The sequence below is a fragment of the Electrophorus electricus genome, chromosome 21, assembly GCF_013358815.1.
Source record: "Electrophorus electricus isolate fEleEle1 chromosome 21, fEleEle1.pri, whole genome shotgun sequence".
NCBI classification, from domain to species: Eukaryota; Metazoa; Chordata; class Actinopteri; order Gymnotiformes; family Gymnotidae; genus Electrophorus; species Electrophorus electricus.
The window spans coordinates 14,448,836-14,460,209 of NC_049555.1; the positions used below are offsets into that span (position 1 = coordinate 14,448,836).

An 11,374-nucleotide genomic window follows, 5' to 3' on the forward strand; every position below is an offset into this window, starting at 1 on the left:
GTGAGTGCGGGTGTGTGTGTGTGGAGAGTAGGAGAGTACACCGTTGAGTGTGTGTGTGAGTGCGGGTGTGTGTGTGTGGAGAGTAGGAGAGTACACCGTTGAGTGTGTGTGTGCATGTGTGTGTGTGTGTGTGGAGAGTAGGAGAGTACACCGTTGAGTGTGTGTGTGAGTGCGGGTGTGTGTGTGTGGAGAGTAGGAGAGTACACCGTTGAGTGTGTGTGTGAGTGCGGGTGTGTGTGTGTGGAGAGTAGGAGAGTACACTGTGGAGTGTGTGTGTGAGTGCGGGTGTGTGTGTGTGGAGAGTAGGAGAGTACACCGTTGAGTGTGTGTGTGAGTGCGGGTGTGTGTGTGTGGAGAGTAGGAGAGTACACCGTTGAGTGTGTGTGTGAGTGCGGGTGTGTGTGTGTGGAGAGTAGGAGAGTACACTGTGGAGTGTGTGTGTGCGTGCGGGTGTGTGTGTGTGGAGAGTAGGAGAGTACACTGTGGAGTGTGTGTGTGTGAGTGCGGGTGTGTGTGTGTGGAGAGTAGGAGAGTACACTGTGGAGTGTGTGTGTGTGAGTGCGGGTGTGTGTGTGGAGAGTAGGAGAGTACACCGTTGAGTGTGTGTGTGAGTGCGGGGGTGTGTGTGTGGAGAGTAGGAGAGTACAATGTGGAGTGTGTGTGTGTGAGTGCGGGTGTGTGTGTGTGGAGAGTAGGAGAGTACACTGTGGAGTGTGTGTGTGTGAGTGCGGGTGTGTGTGTGTGGAGAGTAGGAGAGTACACCGTTGAGTGTGTGTGTGAGTGCGGGTGTGTGTGTGGTACCAGGTTCCACCCTGCACACTCTCTGCTTGGTACCGCTCTTCAGTGCGTCTTGTCACATGTCGTTAGTCAGTCTGACAGACGCAGGTCATGGAGTTTTCCTTCCTCCTTTTCCCTCCCCTTCTGGTTTTTTCTTCACCTGGCTCAGGAGAATTTCTCCGTGATTGATGGAGAATCATTCCAAATTGCTTGACAGAACTTTCCATTTTGGATAAGAAAATTGCTCTTTTCCCTTCAAATGCTCCTTCTTGAACCAAACATTGAAACTCTGCTGAGTCCAACAATAAAATTCTGATTGATATCGCCTTGCATCGGCAGCCAATTACAGGTTCCTTTTGGCCTTAATGGAATGAAAATTGCTGACATGAAAACGATATGCTCTTATTTCAATAAAGGTAACTATGACAACAGCACTGCTGGACATCACGGTGCAGTTTGTTTATTTATCAAACTGTCAGAAATGGGATGCCTCTAATGGTGTATAATTGATTGGTAACTGCTTTTTCCAATGGAAGAGAGTCATTTTCTCTCAACTTTTTGTTTTCAATACCCAGCAATACCAGGAGTACCTAACATGGTCCTCCCACCACACAACACAGCCATCGTTCATATAATAAAATACTTTGGAGACAATAGCATCTGTACACAACAGAGCGAGGTGGGGAAAGAGGAATATGTATTTTGCTAAACCCGGATAAAGGCTAGTGGATAACTTTTAGCATTTGTGTCTTGCTAACTGTTTTGCAAGACATCGTCCAGTCGTGTTTCGTTAGGCTGACTTTTCCAGTAACGCACTTCCTTAGTGATAGTGGGGTTCAAGCACATTTGTACGACAGAGGTGCGTTTTTTTGGTGCGTTTGTTTCTGCTCTGCGCGTGTGAAATGCACTGCCAGTTTGGCTCAGTGCTGCTATTTTGTGTTTTAACCAGAACCTCGTTTCCCAGCTGATCCGTATTGATCCGTGAGGTTTGTTCTCACTGTGTGTGCTCTAATGATATTGTTCTGCCTGACTCTTTCGCACTGGCCTCTGAGATGGTCCTAGAATTCCTCCGTGGGTGGATCGCAGGGCTGAGTTGGGCTCCACATATGAGCTATATTTCATGAGTCGAGAGAATCGATCCATTACAAGTCGCCCGGGACCTGTGGAATATGTCGAGATATGTTTCTTTCTCCTCCGTCCTTTGAAGTTTCGCACAGCTTTGGGTTCAGTCATGATCAGCGGTTTGAATTTAGGGAATTTTGTCAGTGTATCAAACATTTTTTAGAGCAGCCAAGGGAGAAAAAAACATTACTCAGAGTCTCCACAGAGGACAAATCTGTCCAAAGTTTTCTCATCAACTTTTATCCTCTATGGAAGAACCAAAGAGGAATCAAATGAATAGAAAGCATTTGTTAAATGTGGTGTTAGCAGATGTATAATTACATAATACGCTCACATAATCGCATATCCAATAATACGTAATTGCTTATGTATGAATGCTAGCATTTAAAATTAGCTAGGAACATCTGTATATACTGTTTGTGATATAAATATTTAGATGAAAATGCATAGATAGAAACACAACCAGTTACTGCCACTGAGGTCCTAGCAGCCCACAGTTACCTTAGGGAGACTGTCCATGTAGCTGCCTGAATATATTAATGAGAATGACTGTAATATGACATACAGTAAAGACCACCATGAAGCTCAGTGATATCCCCATCCTGCTTCATATCATTCTGTCTTTTTCATAATGACAGTGTTTTTTTTATTATTATTTATTTCTTTTTCTTTTTTATTTTGTGACCTGGCATTGTCAAAGCCCTTGGAGGGAGAATTATGGAGACACCTTCCACAAAGCAGCTGACCTTCATTTTGAGATGTATAAAGCACTTACCCAGAATATCCAGTGGGAAGTACCACTCGCCTACAGCTATCTCCGGGCTCTTTGGAACTCGCATCACTCCAAAAGCCACGCCTCCCCCAGGAGACACAGGAAACCAATAGACCAAGAAGAGGATGTCCTTGAAAGACAGTGGACATGTTTTTTTGGATTTGGTTTGATTTCATTCGTAGCATCTTCTGTCCCCCTCTGTTTCTGGTCAGTAAGTGTGTTTTGCAGAGGCTAAAAGTTCACTCTCACTCTCAACTCTTCTCTTTGGCCTGGCAACCAAAATTAATAGTTTTGAGGCAGTAATGAGCTGTAACCTGTATTAGAGGGTAATTCTCTATGCAAACTGTAAGGGCAAAGGAACAAACCAACACAAAAAAACAAAAACCACCCACCTAGGTATATTCGCTTTTCTACAATGAATAAACAATTGCTGTGAGCAGTGTGCAAATAGCTATTATATTACATGGAGGGACAAAGAGAAACACTAATTAAAAGTCATTAATCATTTGCACCAAATGTTATCCAGCAGGGCATTGGCTGGTTTCAGGCATGTGACCTTAACCCTACTGAAATAAAGTTTTAATAGCAGAGTAATGTAGTGGAAGTGATACATCCTGTTAAATATTGCCTGCATTGCAGATGAGAGGCCAAACAAACCTGAAGCCAGGTCTTAGTCAGGTTCTTCTCCGCGTGAAAGACCTTCTTCTTTGGGTCTCAATTATGCACGCATTCAATCCCCTTATTAGCGGTGTGCGGTGATAACCTCTATTGTCACGGTTCAAAAGCAGTTCTTGCCATTCAGCTGTTTCTCCATAATCACTTCCTCACAATGACTAATACAGCACAAGTGTTAAATCTGATAATTATCTCATTCAGCCTTGATGTCTTTTATGCCCTGAAAATATAATGTGATATTGAAAAGTCCTAGATCAGATTCATTGTAATGCATTAGTCCCACCACGCGTGGGGGTGGGGGTGACCGCGATCACCCGTTCCACCCCATGCAGGATGGATGTGCACGTTAGCTCGGTGCAGCTGTCTGATTATCAGTGACAGTGATCTGGGTTTTTAAATGTGCATGGACGGTTTGCATTATTCATGTCATCTTTTTAAGCAGTCTCTCTCTCTCTTTCTCTCTCTCTCCCTCTCTCTCTCTCTCTCTCTCTCTCTCTTTCTCTCTCTCTCTCTCTCTCTCTCTCTCTGGCAACATGTGAGATCCTTGTCAGAACAATTAAGCAATGGCATGCATTGTTTCTGTCTCCTCTCCATGCCGGACACCGCAGACTTGCTGTTACTCATGGAGATATATGCGTGGAGGTTAGAGGTCAGGGTCTGAGCAGGGATGTTTTTGCTGCCACATTATGCATTTTCATGAAGTCATGAAGAATTACGTCATCAGTGTGACTTTTTTTTGCACCTTTTACAGTGTGATTTGAACCTTCAAAAATAAATGGACAAGATGATTCACATTACATACATTTGTTTGTTTTTAACACACACACACACACACACACACACACACACACACTGCACACATCTGGCATTAAACTAAATTTCTCATAGATTTGTTTTCCTTTTCTGATGCAGGTGCACAGTGAAAAGTCCAGACCTTCCCCTAAAACCTCAGGGTTAATAATCCAACTCTCTTAATGAGCCTCCAGATAGAAACCCAGGTGCTCGGCACGCTTGACGAGGGGCTGGAGCGCTAAAACTTGTTCCTTAGATACAACGTAGTCATAATGAAACACAGCTGGCATTCCCCTCACTGTATTCCCGCCTGACTCTGGAGTGTACTGTAGGAGTGTGATACATGCAAGTGAACACACATCAACGTACTGAGGACTTAAAAAAACAACAACTGAACAAACAATCAAAACACAACAATGGCGGTCTCCGTTTTGGGAGCCCTTAGGTGGAGGTGCTGTAATAGTTCCTATTACAAACGCACGCACAGGAACTTTGCGTCCAGTTGGAAAGACAGCAGGAAGGACAGCTACTATCAGCTCGGCGAGGGTTTGTCACTTCCAGCGTCACGGGCCTCATCGTTTTCCTACTGTGCAGTGTGAGCACACATGGCCTGCATGAGCGATGAGTTCTGATCCTAAAATTGCTCCAAAAAAAGAGAGGAAGAGGACAAAAATGACATGCTGGAAAGAAGGAATCTCGGGACATGTCGTATTATTTAGCAACTAATGATTAAAACTGTTACTATTGAAAACAACGTTGGTATCACATATTTATGTCGTTGTTAGTGGAAGATTTATGCACGTATGAAGATGTTGGATTGATGTTTCTCTTTTGCTATCGTATGCACGCTCGGTAGTCGGGTCGGCGAGTCCAGTTCTGAGTGTTGGTCTGGTTTCTCCATTCTTTCTCCTGTCATTGTAGGACCACCGGTTTCTCAGCAGTGTGGACACTGTACGTCAGGCTGGCCGAGGGAGGGAAGAGCCGTCTCGATGAGCAGCAGACGGAGTCTGACCCCGGACCACCGGGAGAGCCTTCTGGGTGAGATCGCTTCACACAGGTCTACTGCCCTTTTATTTCACAGGAATTATTAAAGCGTCTGACTTCTCCAGCTCCAGCTGGAAGCGTGCCGCTGAGTGTGTTTTCCTCCTGACTGTGTCCGCCCTGCGGGGTGAGGTGCTGAAATGCCTGCACCAGGAGGAGAGACGCGGAGCGGCCTTTTCCAGAGATGACTCGGAACAAAAGCTCTGCTTGCATCAAGCGTTCGATGCAGGAACATCGCGGATGAGTCCCGCTGGTTGTTTTTCAGACGCGGCCAGCTAACAGTGCTTTGTTTGTGTGCCGGTTTGCCGTGCTGCTATTGTGCGGCTTCACTGCCCTTTGGGCCACGCTCCAACTCTGGAGCTGCGCTAGCCGACTCTTTGGAACGCTGCCGTTTGTTTCTGAGCTTTGCCTCAATCTGCTTTATGGTGCCAAGAAACCCAGTGTGGGACTCAAGACCAGCTGAGGGGAAGGAGTCCATGTGTTTGTTAACTGACGTCCACAGAGCGCTGTTATCCGTACGTTTAATGTGTGTCTTCTACAGTATGTACCTGCATATCCTTTACAAATCTGATGAATAATAACATTGTGTATAGTATTATTAACAAGAAATTGCTAATAATAGTGAATTGTTTGCTACACTATAGTAGCCAGTTTTCTATGTTTCACATTTGTGCCATTTAACTGATGCTTTTATCCACTGCAATTTACACTCATGACTGAGTACAACTTGAGAGTTAAGGGTCTTGCTCAGGTGCCCAACAGGGACAGCTTAGCAGTGGTGGGGCTTGAACCAGCAACCTTTCTATTACAAGTCAAGTAGTTTAACCACTGAGCTACGTGAAGTACGTTATGCTTTTTTTCTGTGTGTTTGTCACTCATTAAGCGAACTGGGTTTATTACACAGTGAAACTAAAATTAAGCACTTTGTTTACAAGGCTCTGGTCAATTATGGAGAGATTAATACAATAAATGGAGAGATTAATACAATAAACATCTTTCGGAGAATAAAGATGTTGAGTAGAATAGCGTTTGATGGTGCTTGCTGCTGTGCGGAAGGTTCTTTGTGGTAGCAGGAACCTGTCACGTCCTCATTTCCTGCCGTTTTCCAGTTCTGCAGAGGCACAAGGGAATGCGCAGCACGAATCCTGCAGTCGAGCCCCCGGGAAACGGCGCCGTCTGGAAAACGCGGAATCCTACCTGAGACTGCAGTCTTGCGTGGGGAAAAAAACCTGTTTGGTTGCCGAGCAGCTGCTGTGGCCCGGAGGAAGATGAAGGACTTCTCGTTCTGCTCTCCCAATGAATCGAGCAACGACGGCTCAATACCCAAATCTGCCGAGCGCTCGCACTGTGCGGCTCCGTAATTAGGTCACAGGATGAGAAATCCTTTTCTCTGAATCCAAAACATGGGATGATGGCCACAACGACTCCCATGCAGCACAGCTCTTGGGGGACCTTTCTTGCCCCAACTTCCTGTCATGCTCTCCCAGTGGTGTTCCTCCTCTCCTCCTTCCGGAGGACATGACCTACAAAGCTCCAGACTTCCGGAGAGGCCTGCTCCCACAACTCCTCCCTGAGCCTTGCACCCAGTCACATGGCTCTCACCAGGGACGTGCACGGTGTGACTTTGTTCCCTTCTCCAGTGAGGCCTCCAGACACCCTCCGTTGTCATGCTGCCCCACAGCAGGGAGCTCTTTAGCGCTGGACAAGCTGACATGTACAGAGGAGATATTGGCTTTCCGACAGCTGCATTATCATATAATGCCTTGTAAATATGTGATAACAGCACCATCAATCCCTTCACACCTCATCAATAATTAAAAGCTTTCATTCCTGTGTGGTGCTTTATTTGAGACTTCAAGGTCTTTGCACGAACACATTAGTGGATTCTCTCTAATCTAGTGTTTCTGTGGATTTCTGCATGAATGCCACCCTAAATCTTGTTATCCTTTACGTTATTATAATAAATAAAGACCACCTTATTTGCCGAGGAGTCAGACTTTTCTGAAACGCAGATCTCTTTAGTTTCGAAACTCCCTGATGATAATTTACTCCATCACTCCGATTATTATCACGCTATATGACCCGGCATTTTAGATCACAGACAGACACTCTGAAATTTTGATGTAGAATTTCTTCATGCATCTTAGAATTCACTGCACGCCATCAAGACAGAGTAACCCTCCCCCCCATATCACACCCCTCCCATCACACTTCACCGGAGGGACGAGGCACTGCATTTTGGTTTTAGATACGTAGTGTCTCCAAATATAAACCTGAGAATATAACCCATGTAGATTACATTAGCAGTGGTTCATAATCTGGGCAGGTTACACCAGACAGGACCAGGCGAGGAGTAAAAGCCAGACATGAATTGGATTTAAAAATTACTGTTAATTATGCTCTCTTTGCATAGAGGCTCACACACTCTGTCCATCAGTAACCCTGATAATATATATTATATCTTGTGTGAAAATGTATGTACAAAGGTGTGTGTGTGTTGTTTGGACAGAGAGTAAGGCTGTCTTTATTAATTGTTATGACCTAGAGGAAGTTGAGATCACAATTTAGCTGCCATTCATGTGCAAATACACGAACATCAAAGGCGTTCAGAAGCTTCCTGCAACTGTATTTGTTGTGAGTACCCAGAAAGAAAAAGTGGAAGAAAAAGAACAGAAAGAAGAAAAGAAAAAAGAACAAGATTCCTCTGTGATCACACGGCATGGCCTCTCTGAAGCCTCAGTGAAAGGAAAAGACGGAGAGAGAGAGAGACAATTTTGCCCAATCAGTGTGCCCGAGACACAGAGTGCAGTGTTGCTGATTGCAGTGGGTTTTGTTGATGCAGGCCAGCTTCCCAGAACCGAGGCCATTACAGGCCATGGCGTCTCGACGCTGCTGTCTCAAGCTCCCCCACTCAGTCCGAATCTTCGTCGGGAGAGAAGGGCTATAATCTTTAACCAGCGCTGACTAGCTGCCAACAGCCACGGGGGCTGTTTGCTTTCAAGAACAACGTAGAGGACTAACCCCATGCATTGTGGGTTAAGAGCCTTACAGTGCTCTTTTAGGTAAACGGGAGTTGTTAATGCTCCAGAGGTCGTAGAAACGCCTGCCTTGAGCGCAGTGTTAATCTTATATGAAAGGATTACACAACTATCCAACGTTCCCCTGTGACCCCACTGAAACAGCAGAAAAAGCACCTAATGTGTTTCAGTGCATAGATGTTAGAACACTTTTGTATTATACATAGTTTTAGTAAGTCACTCTGGATAAGGGTGTCTGCTAAATGCCGTAAATGTAAATGTAAATAACACACCCTACACTCATAGGACACTTACGGACTGTTCTGATTTGACTCCAGACTGCAGAGACAGAGAAGTTATTAACTTAAATATATATATAAATAAATAAATAGATAGATATCACTCCTGAAAATAAAACAAGCAAAAAACACCATTTGAGGTCAGGTCTCAGTGAGGAATGAATTACATTTAGATAATTAATCTAAAAATATATATTAATACTGCATAAAATCCACCAGTTTAGAATAATGCCAAAAATTGGGTGTTTCTGGGTTTCCTGCAGATGTTCCACGTTTAATTTATTATTTTATGTGAATTCTTTGAAATCTTTTCTCTTAGATTCTCTCAAAAATAAAAAAGAAGAGACAGAATTCACATCATATCAATATGACAAACACAGTTAATCTCTTGATGAACTGTTCTCATATATTGTTTCTTCCACATTAATGACTAGTGTATTGTGTTTGTTTCTCTCTCGTTTGCCGTGCAGTGGAAACACGTTGCCTGAGGATGGAGGAACCCTCCCAGCTTTACGCGGTGGAGACTGCGGACCAGAGTGTGTTCAGGAGAACACAGCTACTGTAAATAATGCTGAGAATAAGATCCTCGCTGTGTGTGTATCTGCACACGCTGCACACGGGACGAACATGGGACATGATGGTAACGTGAGAGAGGAAGGACAAGCAGCGTGCTAGCCCACACTGCACACACTAGCGTGTGTTCACTGGCACTCACTCTGGCTATGGTACAAGGTCTGGCTGGATTCTTGCATCTGAGACTGCTCTGTCTCTCTCTGTCTCCGTGCTGAAGAGAAAAACACTGCTGGTGTTGCTCTATTCCTGCTCATCACTTTATTTCACTGTTATTCATGCGCGCAGTTCTGATACAATCCTTGCAAACAAGGATTCATGGCTGGTAATATCAAAATGTAGTTATGTGTATTGTTATTAAATGTAAATGTGTTTTTAGTGTGTGCGTGTGTCCGTGTGTGTCTGTCTTGCCACGCCCTATTGTGTCGTTCACCTGATCCTTGTTGTGTGTAATTGTCATGCGTGTATATAAGTCTCGTGTCGTATCTGCCAAGTTTTCGGTGTTTGACCCACATAGTGTGTTTATGTGTGTTGAGTTGTGTTACACTGAAATTAAAACATATGTTTTTGTATAACGTGCGTCGTCCCCGCATCCTGTTTAACCTGTAAAACGTTACAGAAACTCCGACCTACCGAGGATGCCTGGGAAAGGCAAAAAGAAGCCAGGGAAGAAAGGAAGTCACCGCACTCCCACAGCACGTGCAGTGGTGCAGAAGCAGGGGAGTCATACGGAACCGCGGCGGGTGACCGGGACTGGTACAACAATTTCCAGTCCTCGGAGTCAGACTACTGTCCAGCCGAGAGACCTTCCCTCATCCTGGCCTCGCTTCATGGAACCACAAGGAGGGAGGAACCTGCTGAACAATTTTGGGGGGGCCCTGTGCATAGTCCAGGATCGGACATTGCAGAGTCCTATGGAGACCAGCTGGACCATGAGAACCGGCACTCAGAAATGGACTCTGCTGGGTCCTACGACCCCTGCCTGTACAATTATTGGGGCTACACAGATTATGGAGAGACAGGGGAGTGTAGCGATGTCTGTCTGCGGTTGGATATGGGTTCCGATCGGGAGGAGGACACTCCAATGGAGGTAGAAGAGGACCCTCATAGGGATGTTCCCTCCCACAGCGACGGCAAAAGCTCCGAGAGCAATGAGCCTCCAGCACCTAAGGCACCGCACAGGGCCCGCCACCCAGGAGCCGGCAGAATGGCCCGGGTGGCTAGCAGGGAGGCATCCTCGTCAGAGGAGGCAAAGAGCCCCAGAGCGCATGCACCTACGCCGTAGCCTCATGGAGGCAAAAAGGCAGCGGCACCAGTGCGAACACCGGACCCGGGCTACATAGCTGGTGCGCTGAAACCAGGACAGTCGCTGCCAGGCCGGTCCGTCTCCGACCCGGCCGACGACTGGGGGACTGGCTGGGGGTCCTTCCCCGTTCTGCGGACTATTGAATGTGTGTGGTGGTGTTCATGAGCCTGTCCCTGTCACTCTCTGTCCTGATTACGCTAAATGTTCCGGTCACTTTGTTCCCCTTTCTGTCTGTATCTGTGCCCGTTAGTGTGTGCGTCTCTGTCTGTCATCGTCTTGGTCCCTGTCCTTCCCCAACTGCCCTGCTTGCGCTGACCCGTGGCGGGTTGTCTGGTCCTCCAACGTCGCCTTTTGGCGTTGGTCTCGGGGCCGCAGCCCGATAGGCTGGCGCGCCAGGAGTCACGCCCTTGAGGGGGGGCTCTGTCGGTACGGCCCCTCCCCCCTCAAATGTGTGTGTCTGTGTGTCTGTCTTGCCACGCCCTATTGTGTCGTTCACCTGATCCTTGTTGTGTGTAATTGTCATGCGTGTATCTGTCTCGTGTCATATCGTCGAAGTTGTTGGTGTTTGACCCACGTAGTGTGTTTGTCTCTGCTGAGCCGTGCATGTTACATTGAAATTAAAACGTATGTTTTTGTTTAACGCGCGTCGTCCCCGCATCCTGTTTAACCCTTCAACGTTGCAATAATTATTAAAGTACTGCATAGATGTAAACATAAATTTTTTAGTATGAGATGAGGTTCAGCTTTATTTGCTGTTTATAATTATTAAAAATTGGAATGTTCTGAGCACGTGTAGAAAAAACGGGAATTCCACAGTTGTAATCCAAAGTACAAGCCAAGGACAAAAATCTCAACATAAGTCCGAGAAGCAACCAAAACAGATGGGGAACAGGCAAAGAGGGAAATCCAAAGACAAAAGCAAAAATCCAAATAACCAGGATACACGGATACGTTAACCATCGGCTCAGAAACCGAACAAGACAAGACTTCAAATACAAACTGA

General features: G+C 45.8%; 1 protein-coding gene across 1 annotated transcript; it reads left to right on the forward strand.

Moving 5' to 3' along the window:
• The first annotated feature begins 6,447 nt into the window (after positions 1–6,447).
• Positions 6,448–10,760, forward strand: LOC118240415. The gene is made up of 5 exons (XM_035520701.1): positions 6,448–6,536; positions 6,667–6,795; positions 8,966–9,056; positions 9,190–9,390; positions 9,685–10,760. Exons 1-5 carry the CDS (start codon positions 6,448–6,450, stop codon positions 10,348–10,350), a joined length of 1,176 nt encoding a protein of 391 aa, XP_035376594.1. The 3' UTR covers positions 10,351–10,760.
• Positions 10,761–11,374: the final 614 nt, after the last annotated feature.